Raw genomic sequence first — 26,379 nt, 5'->3', positions numbered from 1 at the left:
ATAGGAAGTTATATTCAAACTTGAATAGAGGAACCTCTGTTGAGCACTCTGTCATTTACCAGAGACCACTTTCGTCACTGTAAGAAATAACATTAAAGAAAAGTTGTCAAAAGAGGGAAAAATAAAGCTGGGAACCACCAAATTTTAGTGAAGAAGGATCTTAGAAACCTAGCCTAACTCTTCATTTTGCAGATGAACAGACTTAAAACAGAAAGCTGCAGTGCTTTGTCCAGGTCACAAATAGCACAGTAAGCTTCTTACTGCCACAACACAATGCCTCACAACTCAATGCCGGCATTTCTCAAGGAAATGAGATAATAACTGAATAACTGCCCAAATACACATTGTCAAACTATGACCTGTTTAGGTGCATCTGTTTAGAATGGTCTTGCTGATCTGAAGAAAGCAAACCTTTCATTTGTCCCAACTGTACAAGAAGCATGAAATAAAGTACATGGGAAAATACAAAACTTCATTCCTATAGATTACATCTATAAACTCTAAGAAGCCAACAAAATTATAACAAGACTCCTGTGCAATAAGGAATACATCAAAGCACTGTGCAATCAGGGAGCCTCGGATGGATTTCCACTCCTGGGTGGGGGGTTGCACCTGAGGCACTTATCCTGCACAGCTGAATTTTAGATTCTCAGCTGCTAGGGGAGAAGGATCTCATGAAATTAAAAAACAAAACAAAACCAAAAAAAAGCACAGGGCAAATAACTAAAGGAAACTACTATAGTAAAGAAAAGAGTGGTTCTGCCATAGGGAAGCTGAAGAGTTAGTGCATGAGGTTAAGCCCATGAAAATTTGAGTGGAATCTGTTCTGCACCAAAACAAAATCTCAGTAAATCAGATGTCTTAAGAAAAACCAGTGATATGATCTGAACATTTGAGACAAAAGCAGCAAACATTATTATATATATTTTAAAGCTGTTCAGAAAATTATTGTCTAATAACTAAAAATCATTCTCTCCAGTTTCCTTATGTTTCAAAATGCTCAAACAAGCTCATACTTCTAAATTCCCAGTAACTGTTAGTGTGACTATTAGTTTTTAAGTGACTTTTCGGTTAAAACCAACCACCTGATGAGATTTTTAGAAATTTTCCCTCTTATCCATTAAAGATATGTTCCAATATCCGCAGGGGATACCTGAAACCACAGGCAGTACCAAATCTTATATATACTATGTTTTTCCAATACATACATACCTATCATAAAGTTTGATTTATAAATCAGGCTCAGTAAGAAATTAGCAACAGTAACTAATAAAATAGTCCAAATATAACAATAGACTGTAATAAAAGTGGTGTGAATATAATCTTTATCTCAAAGATTACTTGAACATAAGCACTGCAATACTGCAATAGTCAATCCTACAACCAAAATGGCTACTAGCTGACTAAGGGGTAGGTAGCATCCACAGTGTGGAGACACAGTACAGAAGGAAGGTGCCTGTCCCAGGAGAGAAAGAGCTGGACAGAACAATATTTAATCATGCTACCCACAACACCATGCATTGAAAAAAACTTACGAAATCACTTATCTTCAGGACTTTCCATTTAGTGTTTTTGGATTGTGGTTGACGACAGGTAAATGAAACCATGGAAAATGAATCACCAATGAGGGAGTACTTGTATATTTCCCTAAAACACTTTGCTTTCGTTTTGCCATAACAAATGGTCTTATGTTAAAGTAGATACAGGATGTTTATCTTACCAAATTGAAGTAAAAGGTCATCTTCTAATACAGGCTTCAAATACTCTTCTTTTTCCCAAGGCACTGGGTTATATATGGAATTCATATATTCAACTGTGGGATTCTGGATGTAAAATTAATTGCATGTTTTATTCACTGAGTGTAATTGTGAATCTCCCTAGTAAAAACTAGGGAAATTAGGCAAAAGAAAACAAGTATGCACTACACAAAATTAGTATATCTCTAAGGAGTCTGCATTTACCTTACATTTTAAATTGTTTCAATACAGAGCTTTATATTGTTTTGATTTAGGGAAAGTGACAATACAAACATTCATTTAAAGGGGACCAAAAAAACCCATTTGAAAAAAATTTTTAAAAGAGTACCCAAAGTACTAGAAATCAAACTACAAATTATTTCTGCATTTACAGAAATGATATGACACTGAATTACTTTTCATGTTCCCAAGCGAGGGGAATTTCTGCTCCACCCCTCTGTGGTTCTCTCTGCTTAACCATCCTCTCTCCAAGGGGCTGCCCAGCAGAGAAGTACCCCCTGGAAAAAGGATAGCAAATTGGTCACCTCCACCAGGCTGCTAGTCCTGGTCACAGGGCTAGTAAGCCTTCTGGGAGGGACAGTCCTTTACGGCTTGTCACCGATCTATGATTATAGCTAGGTGGGAGTTTCCACAGAGTCACTCGTTAGGGCAGTGGCTGAGCTGAGTTTCTACTTGGACATTTCACCATGCGCTACATTGTACACTTTTGGTATTTTTCAGTTAGAACCCAGAAACAAGGAAGAATGGAAAACTGTTTTTAAAAACTCAATAGAAGTGGCAAAAAACACTGAAATCAAGAGCCATAGTATTGTCTGTACTGATTGGTCAGTTGTGTATAGTTTACTTGGTGTTTATGCTGGTTCTTTATGTCCATGATTCCCACAATCTGATGAATACCAAATTTAAAACAGTTCTTCATGTTCCTGTAAGTAACCAGTGCAGTGATAGTCATTGTGATATTCCTTTAATTTCTAAGCAAAATTATAAATTAAGCTGCCAACTTACCTTAAGTCTAATAAAATTTATTAGTTTAATGTATCCATAAAATTCAAGTCCTAAAGGGGAAGAAAACAGATAATTCACCTATTTTAGTATGACATGAGTTTTATCTGGCTTGTTCTATAAATATTCCTCTGATTAGGTAATACTTCTGATCTTTAGCCTACCACTTATATTTTGAATTTCGTATTAAAAATTAGAAATAGAGGACTGGTGCAGTGGCTCAAGCAGTAAGACCACTGCCTAGCAAGTGTGAAGCCCTGCGTTCAACCCCCCTGTAGCACAAAAAAAAAAAAAAGAAATTACAAATAGAATATTTATCTGAGAACCAAACAGCACTAGATAACAAATTTTGAAGTGCTTTTCCTGTATTTCTAAAAAACTGGGAAATTTTTTGGAATTTTACTTCTTTGTTGTCAGAACAATACAAAAAAAGATCAGGTTCTAGGTTTAAATAAGCACTCAGCACTTAGTATTATAGCTGGAACTTTGTAAATCTTTTGCAAATTCTAAATTATAAATCCTTAATTTTTATAGTGCCTACCAAATTATAATTTTGCCAAGACATGGAGTATACAAAGTCTACTAGCCTTTCCATGAAGTTAAATGATGTACATTAAAAACAATGAGGCTTATTATTTGGTTCTATCTTTCCCAAAATGAAGCAGCATTTAAGACAAAGGAAAGTGATAATATAATGGTTATTATATGTCATGGAACAAAATGGCTATTAGTCATCATGGGTAATTGGTTATTATTGAGAAATGATGTTATGAAGAAGCTTTAATAGCACACACAAACCTCTATTTTTTGATAAGTAAAAAAAAAAAATTAAAAAGTATGACTCCAATTCAGTTTGAAATGCAACATTAGAAAGGGAAGAAAAACTGAGACTGTCATTTACATGATCCACAAAAGCAGTTGCCCATGAATTTATGGCCTATAAACATATCAAATAATTATTTGGGACCTGAAAATCTGTCTAGTATTTGCTATTCTTCAATAACATTCTTTCTAGTTGTTAATAAAAACAGGGACCAAAATAAATCAATTCTGTATTTAGTTAATTTTAGTGACATAGGATAGCTCTTCTATATCTATTTACAGAAGTAGAAGGCTTTAAGCATAAGGAAAGCATGTTTAAATGCAAATCAACACAAACATCACCTGAATATTTTGCATACAGTACCTTAACTTCACCATTCTATTTTTCTTTACTTTCTTGCAAGGTTATAAAATTCAATCTTGTAGGCAAGTTCATATTATACTTGGTCCTGGCTAGTTGTCTTTTTCCACAATGACCTACCTCCTTTCCCGAAGTCCACATCTATCCCTGATCTCCCTAATTCTAATAGTATGAAAATGCAGTCTTAAGCCTTTTTTTTTAATCCATTTATTCAGTTGGGAAGCCATTATAAGCTTAAATACAGTGAATTTTGTCTAAAAAAGTGACTTATTAGTCTTTCTTCAAAGGCCACTTGTCAAAAAACAAATTTCCTTAAGTTGTTGCTGTTTCACTACATTGGACTTGTACAGAAAAGTGTGTAGAAAATCATAAAATTTGAACTTTTACAATTAAAACTGCCTTTTTATTCTAAGAAATACTCACCATGTTTATGGACCATGTTATCAATATTAAATTGATGTTCTGACTTACAGTGTGAAAATGTTTCTTCAGCAGATGTGAATAACCTGAAAAATCAAGTGAAAGCTTCATGGAATAGTCCCTTGGGAAGCCTGAGTAGTGATTTCATCTTAAATGTAACTTTTTTCACTCAGTTGGTCTCTAGTTTTATTTCCAGTTAAGCAAAAACAAACGCACTGGTAGATGAAAGGAACAGAACTCAGCAGTTCTAGTAAGAATTAGTGCTGCTGAGTTCCATTTAGTACCTAAAACAAATTAAATATCCTTTAAAAGTTAAGGTTAACTTATTTGTCAAACAGCACTGAATTTATCAAAACAGGCTTTTAGGAAAGTTTCCTTTTGAAAACTGCCTACTGACACTATTTCTTCCTTAACTCTGCTTTCCGAGGCTTTGAACTGGCACAGCTCAAACTCCTTTTGGAAATAAAGCATAAAACGTAACTTTACAGCTGGCACATTCCCAAAGTACCATATTTCAGAGATCCTGTAGTGTTCCCACAGTACCAGCACTACAGACGTCGTGAAGACCAGGCCTCTTTCTTCCGTGACCTGCAGAACTGAAGGTCACGACAACACGAATATATAGCAGAGACACTGCGAACTACTTCTGTATGCCTAGTACATATGCAGCAGGCAGTTTTCCACCAATGATTTGCCAAGAAAGGTTACTTGCAGAATTTATGCAGCCTATCAGAAGCACTGCACCACTGATGCTCAATAAATACCTCTTTATAACCACTAGACAATATGCAGTCATTCTGTATCTCCACTGAGGGTACACATAAGAACACTAATATACCACCAATTAGCGCCACCTCCAGGTATCTGGGACACTGGAAAATATTTACGAAAATGGTCAATGCCAATCAGGCCCCTTTCATGACCACTTGCCCACAGCAGCCAATGTCAAAGTTTCTTGATACTTAGAGGCAGAATTTTAAGTAGAAAGAACGTGTTTGGGAACACAAACTATAGCTCGTAATCTTGAACAAGTTACTGACAACTGCAGTCTCTTTTTCCATAAGTGCAGAGGCATCCATTCTCTCAACAGGTGAGAAGCCCCTACTTACTTAGTTAAGATGAACTGTAACAATTTAAGGGGCTAAAATGTCACACCTGAGAAGCTGGCTCTCTACTGCTCAAATTACCGCAAGGGCTCTAGAGATTACCTGGTTCTGTGTTACTTAAGTAACAAGATGAGAATCACCTCAGTGGCTTTATAAGCAGAAGAGTCCTAGAACCTAGGGGTTCAACATCTGTTTGGTTTTTGTTTGTTTTTAAGTGACAAGGGTGCACACCACATTTGGAACTGAAGATCTAATCTCAAACAGGCTCACTTTATGCAAGAGAAACTGGGTGAGGCCCGTGGCTGACAAGTACTATACAACCGGGCTTCGGGTTGCTGGCTCCACCCTCCAACTACGGTGGGGGCTTCCTGCTCAACAAGCCATCACCCCCAAAGAACTGAAAGGGTCTGCTTCCACTCGTGGGCAGACCCCAGGGCCGGGGCCGAGGTGGACGAACCTGTTACAGAACAGGCAGGGGGTCTGCTGCTTGTCGTGCGGGGGCTCGGCACCGTCCTCATCCTCCCAGGCGGCCTCGTCGCCGCTGTCCGACAGTTCGGGCAGGTCCTCCTCCTCCTCCTCCTCCTCCTCCTCCTGCACGGCGCCCCGGCCGCCTAACACACGCACACAGTCAGATCTGGTCGGCCTCGGAGGAGCACGAGGAGTCCCCCCCGCGGCCCTCACTCCCGCACCTCGCCAACCTCCCTGCAAGGCCCACCGCCCAGGCTGCCTCCCGGCGGTGGGGCTGGGGAGAGGAGGCCGTTTACCCGCCGGGCCGGCTGCTGAGGAGCAAGGTACCCACCGGTAGTGCCTGACGCTAACGAGCACATGGCGGTGAAGGCCCGGAGCTCGGCGGGCCTGGGGGGGGCGGGGACCAGCCGGCCGCGCGCGACCTCGGGAACGAGCGCAAGCGCGCGGCGAGGCCCGGGAACCACGCAGACACCAGGGAACGAGCGCGAGCGCGCGCGCCGGCTGGCGAGCACTTCCGGCCCGAGACCGCGGAGCTTTTGATCACGTGAGGCTTGTGGGCGGGGCGAGAGTGCGAGGCTCCGCCTCCGCCTGCCTTTGGGTTGCCGCAGCGTGCGTCCAGAAACTGCTGCAAGCTGGGTTGCACGCGGCGGGCTTGGAGATGACTTTTGTCTTCTCCTCAAGCTCCAGCAGGCCTTAACGAGAAGTGCTGGCACCGAGTCCTAAGCCCAGAGGTGGAGACAGGCCGTAGTAGCTTTGCTGTGGCATGGTGTCCTCTGTGCTTCCCTTATTCTCGGGAAGAGCACTCTGAAGGAGCGACCAGCCCGCGGCGCCCTCTGGTGGCGGAGAGGAGGCCAGCGTAGGCAGGGACCCGGGCTTCATTGGTTCTTGAACTCCCAGGTCCCTGCGGTGCAGCTGGGAGAAGCGAGCTATTTGAATTAAGCTACATTAACGTGTACTCTATCTGTGGGTGCACCGTGGAGACCAAATGAGACCGAGTTCCCAGAAAGCAATTTAACCTTTGAGTCCGTGGACTCTGAGACCAGCCTAATGGGTCTGAATCCTACTTCAGTAGCTTTCTAACTATATAACCTTAAGCAAGCTATCTGCCCTCTCGCTGCCTCAGTTTCCTCAAAACGAGGATAACAGCAGCATTAACCTGTGGGCGCTGTGTGAAGGATAAAATGAGTTAATACATGTAAAGTGCTTAAGTGTTAACTTTATGCTACACAATGGAAAACAGCTGAACAGGTTTAAGGTGACACTGTCAGATGTGTTTACAAAAAACATTCTGGCTGTGTGAGGGGAAGAACACAAAAGTTCCTATGGCTTGGGCCACCTCCTTTCTAACATTCTTATATTTAATGATTGAACTCCCTTAGATGTGGTGGGCACACTAATTTTGGTGGGTAGTGTCCCAAGAGCCAATCCCAGAGACTAGACTTCTTGACATGTGTTTGAAACCATGTCTCATTAGGCTCTGCATAATCCTGCCTAACATTTCAAACTCAACCTTTCATCACGCATCCCGCCCTCAAGCCTTTTATTTACTACTAGTCATTGCTCTACAAATGGGTAGGTCCTCCTTTTGGTCTCAGTCGGGGGGGCTTCCCTCAGACTACCAATTCTAAAATAGCTTCCCCTGTTATTCCAGGAGTAGTCTGTTTCTTTCATAGCACCTACAATTTGCTTACTTGATAACTTTATTTTTTGCTCTTTTACTCTTTGTACCACAAGGATAAGTTCTATGTCTCTTTACTTTTATTTCTCTGCCACACACTATATAGCCTCGCCCTCAGAATAAATTTCCTGAACGGAAATAATACCTTGCATTATTGTTAAAAGTTTTTAAAAATGCACTCCTTTCCTTTAACTACAAACTCCTAGAAAACAGAGCCTATCAATTATTAGTTCTGAAGCTGCCTTACATTTTAGGGCATGCCAGAATATCTGCTGGCTCCCTTGGGTTAGACTGTTCACTGATGTATCCTAGTGCCTGGCACATAGGAGGCCCTCAATAAGCATTTGCTGAATGAATTAAGGAATTTAAGACCTTTCTTTACCTGGGCCCACAGCACATATTTCCAGCACAAACTTCTCTGCAGCAAGGCCCATTTCTCTCCATAGAGCATTTGGAAGGAATCTGATGAATTTCTTAGTGACACCGCTCAATGTTAACAGTGAAAGAAAATCCAGTCTGAAGGGTGATTGAGCCCCCACAACGCAGGGCCTGGGAGTGGGTGACTTTTCTCTCTATTCCATCACCCCATTTAACTACTAAGATCAGAATAGAATGTTGAACTCTTTTTGGGAAGGTTGGGAGTGATACTAGGGTTTGAATTCAGGGTCTTGTGCTTGCTAGAAGGGTGCTCAATCTGATTCTGCCATTTCCTAGCTTCAGGTCTTCAGTTTGGGACCCCCAAGCAAGGGTCTTCACCACGGTGAGCCTCAGTTTCTTCATCTAAGAGATGAGCATAAGAAAAAATAATGTAAAAAAATTGGATTTTCTTGGCAGTGCTGGTGGCTGAACTCAGGGCCTTGGTAAGCAAATGTTCTATCAGTTGAGCCGTGCCCCCAAGTCCTTAAAAATAATTTTAAAAGAAAGGAAAAATGATAAAAGATTTGAGGATAGTGACATTTTATAAGGATGGCTGGAAGGTTAAAGTGCAGGCTGGAACTTTGCAAACACTTGATAGATAATAACGGCTATTATATCATCCTTTATTGAACAAATGCTGTGCATCACCACTAATACTCTGGCATTTTTGAATAATCTAAGCAGCACCCAGGATGTATTCATTTATTTTTATTCCTCTAATTTTCCCCATGAATTATACAGGCTTGGTTGTGTAATTTTTATTATATATTCTGAAGCAGTAGTAAAGGCAAAATGTTCCCTTACACAGTTACTTATAGTTAGTTAGTGTTTGTGTAATTCAAGAGACAAGAATGTAAATGATTCTGAAACAGCACTCATCTGCATCGTACGGAAGAGTTATACTGTCACTGTGACTGCAAACAAGTGTTTCAAAGCTGGCCTCCCAACCAGGGCATCAGAACCAATAGAGAAGTGAAAATTAAGAAAACTACAGATTCCTGTATACACATTCTAAAAATTCTGATTTGGAAGTTTGAAGTACTAGTCTCTATTTTTCAAAAGCTCCCTGGGTAATCAACACTTTTTAAAATTCTGATTTTTTCAAAAGCTCCCTGGGTGATCAACAGGCTGTGGACCCCTAATGTTTAAAGCACAATCATTTCTGCATAACTGAAGAGAATGAAACAACAAAGGTAAAGCACACAGACTTTTTTTTTAAGACCCTGAAATTACCAATTTGGTAATAGGTGTTGAGGTTTGCAATAAATAGCATTTCTCTAGTGCAGTCATGGCTTGAGAGTGCCATTGGCTTTCCCCAGGTCATGGATGGCCTTGTTCTCCAGAAGTTCCATCTGTTTGTAGTCTGTTCTCACCATGTTGTTCAGCATTGCTTTAACCACAGTCAACACAGGCACAGAGTGCACACTGGCCCATGAATCTGGTAAGAAGCCGAAGAATTTCCTAGCCAACCATTCACCTGGGCGAGACTCTTGCCTATCACATAACAGCACACTAAAAAAGAGAAAAAGAAAAGCAGAGAAAAGATGGTAACTTACATTCAGACCATGGTGGGTGTTACAGGCTGAATTAAAATTTACATTCTGAAACCCAACCCCTAATGTGATTGTATTTGAAAATGGGCCTTAGGGACATGAGCAGGGTTAGAAGATGGGACAGAACTAATCTGATAGGACCAATGTCCTGTAAGAAGAGAGACATCAAACAGTTCTCTGTGCACACATGCATAGAATAAAGGCCACAGGGACACAGTGAGAAGATAGCCATCTGCCAGTTAAGAGAGGCCTCAGCCTAGTCAGTCTCACCTTGACCTTGGACTTCCAACCTCCAGACTGTGAGAAAATAAATTTCTATTGTTTAAGCCACCCAGGCTGTGATATTCTATATGGTAGCCCAAGCAGGCTAATACAGTGGGTATACGGTTTGATTTGGTTCACGAAGAGGATTTTAAAAAGAAGGCAAAAAAAAAGAAAGAAAGAAAAGAAGGTAGCAACTACTACTCAGGAAGTTCCAGATTATTCTGAAGCTGGACCCCAAATCTACCATTTCTTTCAAAGGCAAAGGGTGGATGGGTGTGTCCTTCAGAGAAATGATCTACCTCCAGCCAGCTTCTTTCCTTTCTTAGCTGTTGGCCTCTCCAATGAAGACCTGGCTGCTACAAACTAAGGAACAGTGGCACAGCATAAATACTTACCCTGGCCTAAACACTGAGTAACGATCAAATTTTAATTCTTCAACCTTGGCTTCCACTTCTCCCTGTTGAGAAAATATACACACTCACACTCAGCATTTAATCAAGACCAACTTATTTATGGACAGCTAAAGAGGAAAAAATTGGGAGTTTTGAAGACCATCTGTTTCTGCAAATCTTCAGACTCATAAAATATCCTCATCTAGAAGCTTGGATTCCAAAATCTATACTATGATATATCTGATATATTGTAAGAACTTTTGTAAATGTCACAACGTACCCCTAGCACAACAATAACAAAACTAAATTTTTTTTTAGAGTTACAAATGCTGTACTGAGTGAGTGAATGACAGCATAGTCACTCCTCTAATTTTATTGACATTAAAACAGCCCCAGAGAGGGTAAATGATAGTTTGACCATCAGATTACCCTCACATCAGTCCAGAATTAGGCTAGCATGCATTAACCTTTTCAGTGTACAGGCATTTCCAATGGGCAAGAAAACCATGACTGTCTATAGATAACCCTCTATATTATACACCTCTTAGCATTAACAATTCCCCCAAAAATTTCAAGAGACAGTGAGATTACATACATATGCCTTCCATCTGTTAAACCAATCATGAGTTTTCATGCCAGCAACTCTTAACAGAGGAGCTCTAGCCATAGTGAACTCTGCAGGCCTTGTGAATTAAAATCACATGAGGCATGTGTCCCTGCTTATACACTCAGTTGACACTTAACCTGTGAACCATATAATCTTAGACATCTTTTTCATTTTTTAACAGCAGTTTTTAGTATATATACAAAATTGTGTAACCTTTACTACAATCTAAGTTTAGAACATTTTATCACTCCTGGACTGGGCCTGATGGTACATGCCTATAATCCTAGCTACTTGGATGGTAGAGATCAGGAGGATGGTGGTTTGAGGCCAGTTCAGGCAAAAAACTTATCAAGAACCAATTTCAAACAACAAACCAGGAATGGTGGCATGTGCCTGCAATCTTTACCCCAGCTATGCAGAAGGGATAGGTAGGAGGATCAAGGTCTGAGACTAGCCCTGTGCAAAAAAGCAAGAACCTATCCAAAAAACACCCAAAGCAAAACAGGTCTGGGGCATGGCTCAAGTGGTAGAGTGCCTGCCTAGAAGCATGAGGCCCTAAGTTCAAACTCTAGTACTGCCAAAAGAAAAAAAAAAAATCACTCCAGAAAGAAATCTCCTATCATTTATCAGTCATGCCCATATCCTCTCCCCATGCCCTAGCCAATCACTAATCTAGTTTCTGTCTATAATTTTGCCTATTCTGAACATACAAATAGAATCATACAATTTTTAGACTTTTGTGGCTTGCCTCTCTCACTTAGCATTATGTTTTTGGGGTTCACACATATAGTATACTGCAGGTAATGCAGGTCAACTTCAGCAAAGATGCCTCTTTCCATCATACTGACATTACTAATATTTGCTAAGGTTCTACCACAGCCCAGCTGCTGTGCTGGTTCTACATTTACCAGTGACAAAGGTGATTCATTACATAATGCCTACCAGCACGGACCTTAGAATACTACCTGGATTCAAACCCCAGCCCTGTCACTTACCAGCTAGTGAATTTAATATTACAGTCCTCAGTTTCCATAAAAAATGTACATAAAAGCCCTTGGGACACTGCCTAGCTCAATTAATGTTAGCTGTTTTTTTAATCTGATGAATCATTATTACAACCCAGTAAGTAAACAGTAGTAGCTTATCTTTAAAGATGAGGACATATATGTATTGTCTCTTCTAAAAGATATTAATGTTTACCTTGCCAATCAGAGCGAAAATTCTATTTGATGATCGTTCTCAGAACCCATGTGTGTATTCTGAAGAACAGGTTTCTCTTCTTGTTAGGATTGTTCTAAACTCTTAACAATTAAACTGAAACTTTTCATTCTTGATTTGACTTCATTGGTAGCTCACTAATCTTTATCTGCCTCAAAAAATTCTTTTAGGATAGGAGAGATAAGACTCAGCTGTAAGCCATATGCAAGAAATCTAAAAATGTTCATTATCCAAAGTTGATCATGAACAAATGCAAGGATAAGGATGCTTACTAAAATGGTAACCATCTTGCATCCTTTTTAAAAAAAACAACATAATGTTCAGAGAGTGAAAAGTAATAGTCCCACTGAAATTCTGTTATTACATCATTGTAAAGTCCCCTCAGCCAAGTGACCAGGGCAATGAAAGGGATGGAAATAGGAACTGATAAAGAATAGTACTTACTCAGGAGGCAGAAATCAGGAGCGTCAAGGTTTGAGAACAGCTGGGGCAAAATGTTATTGAGACTCCATCAAGCCAGACATGCTCGCACAGGCCTTTTGTCCTAGCTGAGGCCCACCCAGGGCAAAATCTCAAGACTACCCAAAAAATAAATAGAAAGCAAAAAAGGCTGCAGGGCTGGTAGAGTGGCTCATGTGGTAGAGTGCCTGCCTAGCAAGCATGAGACACTGACTTCAAACCCCAGTGCTGCCCAAAAAACAAAAAAAAACAAAAACAAAACCTGCAGGCATGTTTCAAATAGTACAATGCCTGCTTAACAAGCTGAAGGTCCTGAGTTCAAACCCCAATACCACCCAAATAAATCAAAAAAATGGTGCAAAGACTTAAAGGCGGCTGCCTGGAAAACAACAGGGCAACTACAATCTTCAAGGGCCTAAAAGACAATGCAAAGAAAGGACTGGACTTGTGGGTAACAATTAGCATTTACAAAACAATCCAATGCTCCTCACAATGAGGACTATTTATTTATTAATTTATTTTTATGGTAGTAGAGCTTGAACTCGAGGCTTTGCTTGTTAGGCAGGTACTTTACCACTTCTCCAGCCCATGGTGAGGACTTTTTGACAAGGAGTTGGCTAATGAGGTAGTAATTTCCCTCCTGTTGGAAGTATTTAAGCAAAGGCCAGATGAAGTCTGTATGAAAAAGTCTTCATATGGAAAAGCCTTGGGCTAAATAACTTCTAGGCCCTGCTTCTTAACCTGGAGCCACCTGGAGTACATCAGGAGACCCACAAGACAAAGCCAGGGCCTATCTTCCTGCAGCACCAATTCTACTGGAAGGTTAGGAAATGGAAACTTTTAAACTAAAATAAACAAGGATATATATTGTATGGAGAACAGCAAAATGTGCATGAATTTTTAAAACATTAAACACAAGAAAGTTGAGCTTGTAATTGCAAGCTGTTTCAGGCCAAATGTCCCCAAATCTCCAGAGAAACCTCCTGACTCTCAGCCATCAAGGAAACTGCAGAGAAAGTTTAAGAACCAACCACTACCCCAAGTCTCCTCCAAAGGTGAGATGACAAACTGATACTCAAGACCAGAGCTGCCACAGCTCACTCCACTGGTTTTGTTGGATAATTAATAGGGGGGCAGGAGGGGAACGTTGGAAGTTATCTTTCAAATCACTCCTGGTTCCTAAATATATTCCTGGAAAAAAAAAGTCCTTGTAGCTATAAAAATACATAAATCATGCATTTAATGCTTTTTAATACTATATAGGATTTTGTAGTATTTAGCACTGCCAATTAGCCCAATGTATCTGAAAGGCAGAAATATGAACAAACCTTAACTTGCAAGTATAAAAAATTGCTTGACTTATCAGCTCCTCTGGAGGACAGCAAGTTGAAATGTTTGCACCCTCCAGCTTTTGCCAGCTCTGCAGACTTCAGCACATAATCTCGGTCAACACGAACAAATCCTTCCTAAGGGGGAAAAGGATGTGAGTTATTTCCAAAAGTCATCAAGTTCATTTTAAAGATTACTACCTGGCCTGGGTGACAGGTTTGGAGGTCTGGGGGGAATGGAGCTCTAAATAAAATGCATCCAAGCAATGCATGAAAGTCAGGCTCAGACCCTGGGAAAGACTCCAAGTATTGTCTTCCAAACAGACAAACCAGAGTTAGCAGCAAGGCTAAATTGCAATGAAAAAACAAGGACAATGACATTGAAACACTGACACCAAACAAATCCTCAAAGAGCAAAAGAAACAGTAAGATTTGACTAGAAAACTGCTTTTTTTTTTTTTTGGCATCAACGCTAGGATCTCTAAGTATGACCGAGGACATTTTGCTGACACTATGAGAACAGTCTATTTAATATTCAATTTTTCTGTAGGCCTTGCAACATATTTAGATATTAGTAGAATGAATCTTCATTTATTTTTAACTGATAGGTATATAATCAAAAATGTTTGGTGATCCCTGATCTAGAGTTGGTCTACTGAGATAGTGACTAAGGTGTTCTAAATTCACATCTCAATGTTAGAACCTGCCCTGCACATGGTCAGTGCTCCAAAAATGTTGAACAAATGAATAAAAAGAAAAATCCAATCAGAAGAAAAACCAAACAAACAGAATTAAGTGGCAATGAAAGGAGGAAGGGAGAGGATACAGCAAACGAGAATATAAAGTCATTTCCAGAACTCAACTTAAAGACATGTCATCCTGCCCAGAAAAGGGAATTCCACAGTGTCAGTAACTTGAGATAATAACCAATTGTGACATCCCCAAACTCAAGACAAGCTAAAGTTTACAAAAGTTCCATGTCATGATTATACAGTGAGGTCTTATAGAAGGGGGATTCCAAGTGTGATGATTAGGTTACTGCCCAAAGGACTTTTTTAACTGAAACTTTCTGTAGTAGTTATTGATTCTGAATGTTTGACTTGATAGGGTGATGTGTCTTTCATAGACTGCTAGAAAAGACTTTAGTAAATACCATGTCAGACTCCCTTATTATATAGATGGGAAATTAAGTCCAGTGGTCTGGTGAACTGCTGGTTTGAAAGTGAGAGAACAGAGAGAGCACAGGTTCTCGATTCTCTGAGTAGGGTTCCTTTCACTGTACCCATGTTCCTTCATCTCCCAGACTCTCTCTTGCTGACAAAAATAACTAACCTGTTATGTAACAGAATAATAGTCCCTCAAAGATTTCCATGTCCTCGTACCCCTATCTGTGGACATGTTAGGTTACAAGGCAAAGGGATATTACGGCTCCAGATGGCATTAAAGGTGCTAATCAGTGGAGTGGACCTTTAAAGAGGAGATTATCCTGAATTATCCAGGTGGGCTCAGGAACCAGCAGAGAAGCTTAGAGTTATGCAATGTGAAGAGGGTATTACCTCCAAATTGCTGGCCTTGAAGATGGAAGAAGGTAGCCATGAGCCAAGAAAAGCAACCAGCCTATAAAAACTAGAAAATAAGGATACGAATTCTTCTCCACAGCCTCCAGGAAGGAAGGTAGCCTTAGCATCTTAATTTTAGCTCAGTAAAACCCATGCCAAACTTCTAACCTGTAGAACTATAATACATTTGTGTTGTTTAAAACCGCGAAGTTTGAGGTTATTTGAATAAGCTATAAAAAAAATTCAATTTTAAAATAATAGGCCCAAGCAAACTTTTTAAACTTTATATTGAAGTTTATCATAAAAGAAAATATACTGTAAATGAACTTGATGAATTTTCATGAACTTAACATCCTCTGCAACCAGCTCCCAGATCAAGAAATAGAACATTACCATTACTGTAAAAGCCTCTCTCACCCTCCTTTCTCATCACTCACAATCTACATTTTCAACTATATCCAAGAACCAATGTTATTTTTTGTGCTCTACTTTAGATAATATAACCTCATCTCTACCCATGAATCATCACCACCTTCTTTTGTGCTGTATACTTTGACACTCAGTCCTAAACAAATGACTTGCCTACGTGTCCTATGCACTGATTCAAATTCATGTTGTTGCCTTTTTAAATTAGTCTGAAGCAAACTAATTCTAGCACTTAGTACATCCTGAGAGAAAAAAGTGATACTCATCAGAGCCTTTCTCCAAACTGAGATTTCACATGTGCTGAAAGTATGTCAAAAAAAACCCCAAAAGCTATACAGAAAAATTGTAACTGAATTTCTCTTTCACATCAATTTCTTCCATTCACTTCCATTAAAGCCAGTTTTCATAACTAGTTTATTATTCACAACAAAATATAATAGTCAATAGTGAAATACATCTTGTTTTTTCTTGTTGTGTTAGCACAATTGCTTGGAAGGTTTATTATAGTTGTCTCTGTTAAAATGCTCTTTCAGCAGCTTCTTTAAAAATAAGAGAAAGATTCAGCCAATCACCAGCCTCCAGACCGACGCTGTCTCTCTCACTTAATCCAGAAGCAGGAGAGGGATAATTTGATTAAACTGAGAGCCTAATTTATTTGGCTTTAGTTCTGGATCAGCCTTCTCTTAATAGAGTGCTGTCATCTCCAATTGTTTGACGAAAATTAAAGTGACATAAATACCATGGGACTCTTTCAATCTGATTAGTCAGCAAAGGCACATCAATACCACCCCAGCCATCGACTCTGGCGTCCTTCCTTTCACTGGCCTCACTAGCAACTGACAACAGCTCCTTGAAGGACCAGCACCCACGCTGCTCCAGAGACCCCCACCCTCAGCCCATCATCCCTACTCAATGGGGCCTGTTGACAAGGTGCCCATACCTTTCTCCATTGCTGTTCTCTGGACAAAGCTAAATATTGTTTTATTAGCAATCAATGGCTGTTAATCCCAAATGATTTCACAAATCCTCTGAGCCCTCAAGCTGATTATAAATACACATTTTTCCAAGCCCACTAAATTTTAAATTTCACTTCTCTCACCCTGATGGCATGGCATTTTAGTTAGTGAATGAAACTCAAAAGCAAAAGGGTCAACAGATTTCAAGGACTTAGATATTAAACTGAAGCTAGGGGTCCCAGTGACTGACTAGGAGATACCAACATATACCAGTTTTTTGTTATTGTTTTTTTGGTTTTTTTTTTTTTTTTTTTTTTTTTGGTGTAAGGAAGATTCTACTTATAGATGGAAGGCACTAACTTTAAAATCTTATTAATTCCCTTTCTTGTTTGCCAACAGCCCAAATTAAAAACAAAAGAATAACAAACTAAAATAAGCTACTCCATATCCTAGAAACATAATTTTCAGAAAAACTCTACTTAGTTTCCCTAATCAAAGGGCAAGAGAAAAGACAGCCATCTCTTCTCAGAGTAGGAGTATGTCTTTACAATTCCATTACCCATGTGTCCAACTCTGATCAGGAATCAGAGGTCCTTCTAGGAAAAGGAATTGATTAAATAAGTTCTCACCATAAGTTTCTTTCTTAGAAACTACTCAAAAGAATATATACAACTCAGCAGAGATATCTTCATAGGCTTCACAAACATCAAAGGAGACCAATTCTCTAATAGCTCTCATTTTAAGTCTTATAAAATCCAAAGCTACTAAGTATTCCTTCTCATCTTCTTTACCAATACCTGAAAACTAGTTAACAATACTGTGGCTTAAGACTAACTCACCTTAACAAGGTATTTCAGTGCTGACTAATAGGAGGACAGAGCATGTTGCATGGATAAAGAAGGTCATAGAGGTCCTTTTCTGAGAAGGGAAGATCTGTCATTCTGGAAATGGTCTCACTTAACCATAATTCTGCTTCAGGCTCTTTCTCCCTTCACTCTCTTTTCAATAGAATCCTAAATCAGAGCAGAAAGTAGAGATGCTGACAAATAATAAATGGCATAATCTGAGACCCTATTTGTGTCCTAGAGGGCATCTCTCTATTGATTTATGGGAGTGAAAATCTTCTTTAGATAAAGAGCTCTGGGTTGAAAATAAAATCAAACAGATACTGAGGATTTCAGCATCAATCACTACATTCAAATTTTTTTCACTTGGGTAATTCTCTTCTGTTTCACAGTCAAAAGAATTCTGCAGTTGGAAGGGGGATTCAGTGATCCAGATAAAGAGGAGTTGGCCCACAGAAGCTAACTAACAATCTACTTGGTTCCAACAGGGCCTCTCATCTGGGGCTGTGGAGTTGTCCAGGACCTTACTACTTCATAAGCCACCTCTGGACATCAAATCAAATGATGGAGATTAGAATAAGAGTTTGTAAACTTTTACTGTAAGGATCAGTCTAGTAAATCTTGTTAGCTATACAGATCTCTGTTACATCTACACAGCTCTACCACTGTAACACAAAAGCAGCTACAGATAATATGAAGAGTAATAAGCATGGCTGTGCTCTAATAAACTTTTATGTATGGACAGTAAAATTTGAATTTTCTTCTATCTTCATGTGACATGACAGAATATTCTTTTGAATTATTTAGCTATTTAAAAACAGAAATAATCTCAGTCCAGCCACACAAACATAGGTGGAAAGCTGTATTTGGCCCCAAGGCTATAGTTTGCAAGTTCCTGAATTAGAAGAGTGCATTAGTAGAATCAGAAGCCAGGAGATTCTAAAGATACCTAATCAATGTTACAGTGACTGCATTGGTAACAGTAACAACATCATCCACTCAACAGAATCCAAGAACTTGGACTGCAAGAGCCTACTCTTAACAGGTGAGGAGACAAAGAGGTCAAACCACCCACACTCACTAACCAAATTCTTCTTTTACTACAAATAAAGGAAATGGATTATTCTCAGAGGTGTCTCGATATTTGCTCTTCACTCAAAGCCAATGTTGATTTGTTTTTCAAAGGTTACCGCAACCTTCACTAGCACACAAATTACTCACTAAAAGAGAAGACCATCAGAACTACAATGCTTGGAAAGCCAGCAAGAGAAGAGGATGAATACATCCCAGTACTCCCAAAAGAAGGTCCAGCAGAAAGGACAGGGTTGCTTGTATTATCTCTCAAGGAACCTACTAAAAATACAGATTCCAAGCTTCCAACCTGAGAGATTCTGATCTTATAGATCTGGATTAGGACCAAATTAGGGGGGCATTGCATTGACTTACACAACTATGACTTATGAGTATGAAAGGAAGTTTAGAATCTAACCAGCTATCACTAAGGAAAATGATTTTCCAAACAGCTGAAGAAAAACAATAGACTTATTCTTAGCATCAGTTCCAAAAGAAATTGATTAGACTGAATTTTATGGGTTGAAGTATATCTCCCAAGATAATACGTTCAAGTCTTTATCCCCAGTACCTCAAAATGTATCCTTATTTGGAAATAGGATCACTGCAGATTTAATTAGCTATGATGGGGTAGAACTGATTAGGTTTGCCCCTAATCTAAAATATAACTAGTGTCCTCATAAAAAGAGAAAATATGGACATAGACATATGCACACAGGGAAAATGCCATGTGTAAAGACAAAAAAACAGCAGTCACGTACAAGTCAAGATCTGAAACAGATCCCTCACAGTACTCAGCAGGAAGGAACCCCACTGACACCTTGAACATTGACTTCTAGCTTCCAGAACTATGAGACTTCATTGCCACTGTGCTACTTTATTCTGGGAGCTCTAGCAAACTATTATACTAAAGATCATATGGAAATAAGCTGGCTACTCAGAGGATCTCAACCCTGAGACAGAAACTTAATTTCTTGAAGTTTCTCTACTGGAAACTCAAGATTTCCAAGGCAAAACTTAGGATATTCCAGTTACAAAACAAACACTGAATGACATTAGACTTGTCACCAACTTTGCAGTATCCCTATAGTGCATTCTTCTGCAAAGAGGGCTGCTGATCCAGAATTCCAGCAAGGATGAATTTAGCAAGCCACAAGTCCCCCTAAACAACTATTGCTACTTACCACTTGTGAGTTGTCACCTCTTTTAAACTGCCTAAAGTCATCACAACTTCCAAACTGTCTATTGTACCCAATCCAAATTAGTTTTGTTTTGATTTGTTTTTTAAGGCCTTCTCTAGAGGCAATGTCAGCTTACTTTCTTGGCCCTATCCTCTTAAGCCATTTAAATACTACTCTTCCTGAGATTTTTTGGCTTGCTAATATTTTCCCTGGCTTCTTCATTACTTTTATGTTTTCAAACTGATTTTAAAGAAGAACCAAAGGTACTGAGTGGCCTAAGAAGTGAGGAACCACTTCCATTAAAAAAAAAAACCAAAACTAACGCTTTAATAAAAACTGCATTACACAATTTGAATGAAACAAAGCAATAACAATTTTCCTAAGAATGCCCTATGAACAATGCCTTATGTCATGAAACCCAACTGCTCTATCCTTAATGCAGTTTTTTTTATTTTGCTGAGTCACCCACCAAATCCAGGTTGGCACTTGAGACAGTCAAACTTCAGTGTGCTAGAGCAAAAGTTCTTCAATGCTTTTGGAGGGCACACAGCTTGTGACGGTCCCTGGGACAAAAAAGAATGCTGCTGAGTGGGAACATGACCCTTTCTAAAAGGGATAATGCAATTCCTGGGGAAATCAAACTGCTCTGTAATCCACAGTTCCTAAACCAGAGTTCAAAACCCAGCAGTGTTCCAGAGTAGACATGCAGAACTTCACAAGACAAGGAAATAGATCTCAACTGGAAGCATAATTAGAATTCACTTCTAAATCATCAAGAAACTCAGAGAAATATAACTGAGCCTAACTGTAAGAGGTGCTTAAACTGCTTTTGCTAAAAAGCACTGACTCATTACTTGAGCCCACAAGCTAACTAAAATCAGGAAAAAAGCTTAGCATCTTTGTCTACATTTTGCACTTTTTGTCTTTTGTTCTGAGCCATTCTCTCCTGCAGCCACCTTGGGATCAAGGAAGGACAAGAATGACAGATAACATTTTTATGACAAGAGACTGAAACTAGCCCTAAGAAATAGTGGAATCTTTTCGGAGAGACCACACCCCATCTTTCCCCAGCCCCAAATGAGGACAATACCTGCAATGACAAGGTTGTACCCTGAAGCAGGAGTAATCGTGTCATAGGAACCAGACTGCTCCCCTCAAGTGATGGCAACAACTTTTTGGAATCCTTGAAGAACAAGGACTGAGATAATGGCCAGCCAGGCCACACCTCCCCCTGGGACTGAGTTTTGGCCTGGGATCCAAAACTCTAGCTTCAGAACTATTTGGTTAGTATAAACCAATAGTTCATAGCCATATGCTCCCCTAAAGATACAGACGCATGAGCCTGGTTTATAAAATAGGATGTACCATGGCAGAATCATTGGCCCTACATATTTAATACACGCCTAGCTCCAGCAAATAAATTCTGCCAGAGGGATAAACTATAGTCAAGGTATAAATTCAGTAAGATGTATTAGTATTCGTCCAGGATCTACATTAATAACTATAACTTTAACTATATAATAAACTACGAGTAGACGGGGCTGACTCAATTTAGATCACTATTAAGAAGAAAATAAAAAGTGTGTTAAAACAGTTTTGCGTCAGCAAAGGCTGAATCATCCCAAGAGTTGAATCACTGCTGAAGGCTGAGTCATCACTGGGGGCTGGGTGAATCGTGCCTCTGGATTCTGATGTTCTAGCCCAGAAGTTTAAAGCGTGGTGTGAAAATAAGTTAAAGCAAATCACTCCAGTGAGAGAGGTTTCGAGTTGAAAACATTTATTATGGAAAAGGAAAAAAAAAAAAAGCTTACTGCCAACAGCATGAGTCAACTACATTTATTCAGATAACTTTGTTTCCCTTAGGGGATGTTGTGATGATAGCACTATCTGCTGTGGGCAAGACCATGTCAATATTTGTAATGTTTCCAGCACTCTGAGCCTGAACTCTGGGGTTACTTTGAAGGAAAAATGAATTTATCAGCAGCATTCAAAGTATGAAAAAGTTACAGCAGCAAAGGAAATCTTAAAGAGCTTATTCAGGTATAAGCACTGCAGTACGCACAGAGAAAAAAGAGTAAGAAAGAAAGGAATCCTTGACATTATTGGCCAGTAAAGAGGCTAAGTAATTTTTTTTCTTACCGCCCCAGCTTTTTTTCTGGTGGTACCCAGGCAACAGAATCCAACATCATGACCTTGAAAGGCATTAGCGTAGTCATCCAACTTTTCAAAATCCACCTCTTCTTGATTCTAGACAAGGGCACATTATTTAAGAAACAGACAAATCACCTCTCTAGATTTAAAGAATAAATTACAAGTCATTACTGAAGGGTTTTACCACTTATCATCAAATTTTGCAAATCACCTCCCACCAAAAAGCAATTCATCTGAACTGAAAATCAGCAATGCACACATATGTCCATGGCACATATAACCAGACTCAGAGTGATAGAGATTTCTAAAATCAGGTTCCATTATAATTTGTTTATGGAAAAACAAAAGGCCTATGTGGAGCTTACCAGTTTAGAGATGACGGGGTAGTGTTTAGAATCTCAAAGAAAACCTGCATTCAAACTTGGTCCTGTGAGGCATATAATTTGACCTCAGCTTTTTTCAGCTATAAAGTGTGGATGATAATCTGTCTTTTGACCCAACCCATGAACTAGACTGCATGAGAATCAGCCAGGAGGAGCTTGATAAAAAGGTATATTCTTGGGTCCCATGCTGAATCAGCACCCACAGGAATTCAAAAGCACACTGCAATGTAAGAGTTTGCACCTAACCTTATAAGGTTTGCTGTGAAACTTAAGAAAGTTTGAGAAGGTCCATCATCCAGGAGTTCAAATAAAATGTTGGTTTTATCAACCCTTTCAAAAGAATTTTCTTGGCACTGAATACAATGCTGATGAAAAACAGATTTTTCACAAAGTGTCTAGTCAAAAGATCTGTGACCAAAACTCCACTCTCAAAGTACAGATTTCAAAGTCAGTTTCTAATTACCAGCATCATCACACACAGCCCATGAAACTAGACAATGAAGACCACTCAACAACTATCTGAGCAAAAACACCTACATTAAGCAAGCAAGTCCTGATGGGACAAAAACACTTCAAAAATGATCTAAGCATGGACTTGTGATGATCAAGAATGTTGATTGTCAAGTCCACTTGTTATTTGAAATGCTTCTTCTATGGAACCCCATGGGGCTGAATTCTGCACTTGTGGTCTGGGGAGTACACTCTATTCAGTTTGCTGCAGTTTACTGGTAACTGGTTTTAAATGGAGAATAGTGACTCCATGAAGCTCAGACTTCAGATATTAGGCTGTGTATTATTTACCTAACCATGGAAATGTAACTTAAAGTGAAGGTAATATTCCATTTACAGACAAGCCTGGCAAGTCAGGCAGGGCACCTTCACAGTCCTATATAGATCTCTCCCATTCAAAGCATTTTCAGATTCTCTGACATTATGTGCATAGACAAAATATGAAACGTGGTTGAGTAAACTGTCAAGGTTACAAGGCCATCTCGAGTTCATATGAACTAAAATCAAAGTCGGTGCGCTTCTGTCTCACCAACCCCCATTACAACCAAGCTTTACTGAGTACTAGACGTAGAGGACTTCTTGCCCACACAGTTAAGAGGTGGACCTAAAATCAGGAACAATCCAAGAATCAGCTTCCAGCAGGGGCTTTCACGGATCAACCATGGGCAAAATCAGATCATCTCTGCCTGCCTCATGGGCCCAGCAACGTTCTGCTTTTGGGCATCGAATATGTTTCATCTCCAAAATGATTGTGGCTGCGCTTTTTAGTCCCAACTCAAATACCCACCACATTTTTATAAGCTTCGTCCTCGAAGGTGAGCTTCCTCCGGCCAATGAGCGTAACTTTGGCAAACAGGTTCTGCTCCAAGATTTCTTTTAAGAGCACTCTGCCGGTTTCCCCGCTGGCGCCCAGAATAAAGACGGATTTATTCTGCATCTTGAAGTCTTCCCGAAGCTTCGGCAGTGCCTCTGTCTCGGCCATGCTGGGGAAACAAAATGGACAGGTGCTGGTCTGAGGATGCAAAGGGACCGCCCTGTCCTCACCCTAGGGAATCAAGGCTGTTTATGGATTCAGAAAGAAGCTATTGTTGTCCGAGTCCCGGGGACAATGCTGAGTCACTAAGTCACCTGCGGGGTGCGGCGCTGTGGCGCTGTCACCGTCCAGCACCTGACCCAGGTGGAAGGGGAGCAAACCGGAGGATGCGTCCAGATGCCACAAATCGTGGTACCACCAGGCCTTTTCCCCACCGTACACCCGGGCTGGTCGGGAGTGCAGGGCCCAACTGGGTCCCTTAACCCGGGGGTTACCTAGGTCCAGCCCCTGGCCCCTGGTCCTCACACTGCAGTAGCAGCAGGGCGGCCACCAGCATGGCAGCCACCGCGCTCAGCACTGCAGGGCCGGGCATCCCGGCAGCCCTCCTTGCCTGCGCTCGCCCCTCCCCGACCCGGTCCGAAGCGGCTGTGCGTAGCTGGGGTCCCCACAGCCCAGCCCGCGTCTACCCGCTTCGTCTTCCGGGTGACTGGGCCGCTCGGCCTCGCCCCGCCCACAGGGGCGGACCTGGGCCGGGCGCGGGACCCACCCAGCGCGGGAGGCGCACCGAGGGCACGTGCGCGCGCGGCGGCCTGCCGCACAGACCCTTGCGCAAACGTAACCGTCGGGAATCCCCGGGAACCTCCCTCCCGTGTGGGTCCTCACCGCCTGAGATTCCTTGCCAGAGACCCCAGCCGAAAGACACCGCAGACTTGACGTTTTTTAGTCCCCAAACTAATTTTAATTGTGTATGGGAAATCCTCATCTCAGATTCACCACGTCAAACATTAGCCTGCCCACTCAATCACCCCAAACAGAAGTAAAGCAAACCTATTCCTAGTCTCCTTGTCTCCCTTGGATGTCCGTGTTCTTCCCCGCCGCCCCGCCCCCGCAATCTCCCTAACATACACACATTTCCCTTTCCCTCTCAAATCAGAAATCAGCCTCCTTTTGTTTCTCCTAGCCTTTCCACATTCCAAATCAGTCACCAAATCTTGCCTTCCAAATACTTCTCCGGGTAGTTCTTGCTCTTAGCAGATCGCACCAGTATAACTGATTTTCCTGCTTGGGTCCTAGCCCACTTCGAGACGGTTGATCTAGGATGACCTTCCGCAGCTGATCCTGTGACTCATGCTCCGCAAAGGAATCAGTGGTCTAGAACACAGCTATCTACACTGGGCCTGTCCTGGATCTTGGAAGTCCTGAACAGGGCTTAGAATCTGAACAGTACAGATGGATTGTGTTAACATCATGTTGGGGCCCCATCTCTCAGTCTAGAAACCAAATGAAATACACATTCTTCTCTATATCTCCTTAAAAGTTATATGTAAGCTTGACGTAGGCTCAGCCAGTCATATGCTTCCACACAGGTTTTTCACCTTGTGGGGCAGGGATAATAGAAAGATGGAGTTCTCACTCCTGCCTGAGCTGGAATCCCACTAGGTGGGGAAGGTTGTAGAATGATGGCATCCAGGAATCTCCAGTCACCTGATGGTAACACCTTGTCTTGGGTTTTGCTTCCCTTAATTGCCAGTTTTCAGAGCCTGTTCTGAATACTTCCTGTAGTTCTGCCAATCTTTTTTTTTTTTTTTCCTGCAACTCTCCAACGAGGTCTATCATGTTCCTTGCAAAAAAATAAAAAATACCCCTTGACAATACAGAGCATAGGAGTTTGCTCCCCTGGCCTGTCACAGCATGTGGACTCTTCCATTTGAGTTCCTAAATATCATCCTACTAAATGCACCATCAAACCTTTCAACCAACACTGTCTTAGGAATTCATTTATATGTCTGTTGCATAGATTGTTAATTGTACCCTAGTGTCCATGCTCCCCTTCTTTCCTTTGCAAAATTGTGGCGGTTCAGTCCCACGATTCTAGAAAATTGTATATACACCTAGGCATACCACCAAAAACAAGACATAGAACACTGTTATCCCAGAAAGTGCCTTCATCCTATTATTTCAGCAATCCCTCCCCACTCCAGAGCCAACCACTTTTTGATGACTCTCAACATCAGTTTTTTCCTATTCTTGAACTTCATTCAAATGGATCACACAGCATTTGAGTCTCCATTTTTATTTTTTTTTTGCTTAACCTCTGTTTTTCATATTCATTTCTGTTGCTTTGTAAGGCTGCATTATGGCTTCTGTGGACCCTAAGCATTTCATCAACCTATCATTGTGTTCTATAAAGATGGATATATATTAATATTATATAATATATATTTTCTTCAATTTAAAAGTTTATTTTCATGGACCCTGGAACTATGACCAATGGATCAGTCAACCCTACTTGTTTCAAGAGGCACATGTCTGTAGTCCCAGCTACTTGGAAGGTAGAAGTCAGGAGGATCACAGTTTGAGGCCAGACAGGCCAGACCAGGGGAGGGAGGAAAATTAATGAGATCCCATCTC

The 26,379-nt window shown here is 40.6% G+C and overlaps 2 protein-coding genes across 10 annotated transcripts in view; both read right to left on the bottom strand.

Annotated features, from left to right (window-relative positions):
* Prmt3 (protein arginine methyltransferase 3) overlaps positions 1-6,425 on the bottom strand; it is a 133,230-nt gene extending 126,805 nt beyond the window's left edge. Inside the window, exons 1-5 of one of the 5 annotated variants that reach the window (XM_074042846.1) lie at positions 6,268-6,425; positions 5,926-6,079; positions 4,366-4,448; positions 2,763-2,812; positions 1,721-1,823 (exon numbers count right to left, since the gene is read on the bottom strand). In XM_074042846.1, the coding sequence (XP_073898947.1) occupies positions 1,721-1,823; positions 2,763-2,812; positions 4,366-4,448; positions 5,926-6,079; positions 6,268-6,295 (418 nt within the window). In that variant the 5' untranslated portion in view covers positions 6,296-6,425. The remainder of the gene's footprint in view (positions 1-1,720; positions 1,824-2,762; positions 2,813-4,365; positions 4,449-5,925; positions 6,080-6,267) is intronic. The other 4 variants (XM_074042850.1, XM_074042853.1, XM_074042856.1 and 1 more) reach the window with 4 other exon arrangements.
* Positions 6,426-8,640: 2,215 nt separating this feature from the next.
* Htatip2 (HIV-1 Tat interactive protein 2) lies at positions 8,641-24,491 on the bottom strand. 5 transcript variants are annotated; one of them, XM_074042841.1, is made up of 6 exons: positions 24,435-24,491; positions 23,722-23,917; positions 22,030-22,137; positions 13,853-13,990; positions 10,244-10,305; positions 8,641-9,543 (listed from the first exon to the last, which is right to left on the bottom strand). In XM_074042841.1, exons 2-6 carry the CDS (start codon positions 23,914-23,916, stop codon positions 9,318-9,320), a joined length of 729 nt encoding a protein of 242 aa, XP_073898942.1. In that variant the 5' UTR covers position 23,917; positions 24,435-24,491; the 3' UTR covers positions 8,641-9,317. The 5 variants fall into 5 exon arrangements, with proteins under 5 accessions (XP_073898942.1, XP_073898939.1, XP_020011815.1 ...); XM_074042838.1 differs by having other exon boundaries at positions 24,359-24,488; XM_020156226.2 differs by having other exon boundaries at positions 24,243-24,467.
* Between the last annotated feature and the right edge of the window lie 1,888 nt (positions 24,492-26,379).

The sequence above is a fragment of the Castor canadensis genome, chromosome 1, assembly GCF_047511655.1.
Source record: "Castor canadensis chromosome 1, mCasCan1.hap1v2, whole genome shotgun sequence".
NCBI classification, from domain to species: Eukaryota; Metazoa; Chordata; class Mammalia; order Rodentia; family Castoridae; genus Castor; species Castor canadensis.
Note: the sequence above shows the minus strand (reverse complement) of the source record. Positions and strands in the feature narration are given on the sequence as shown.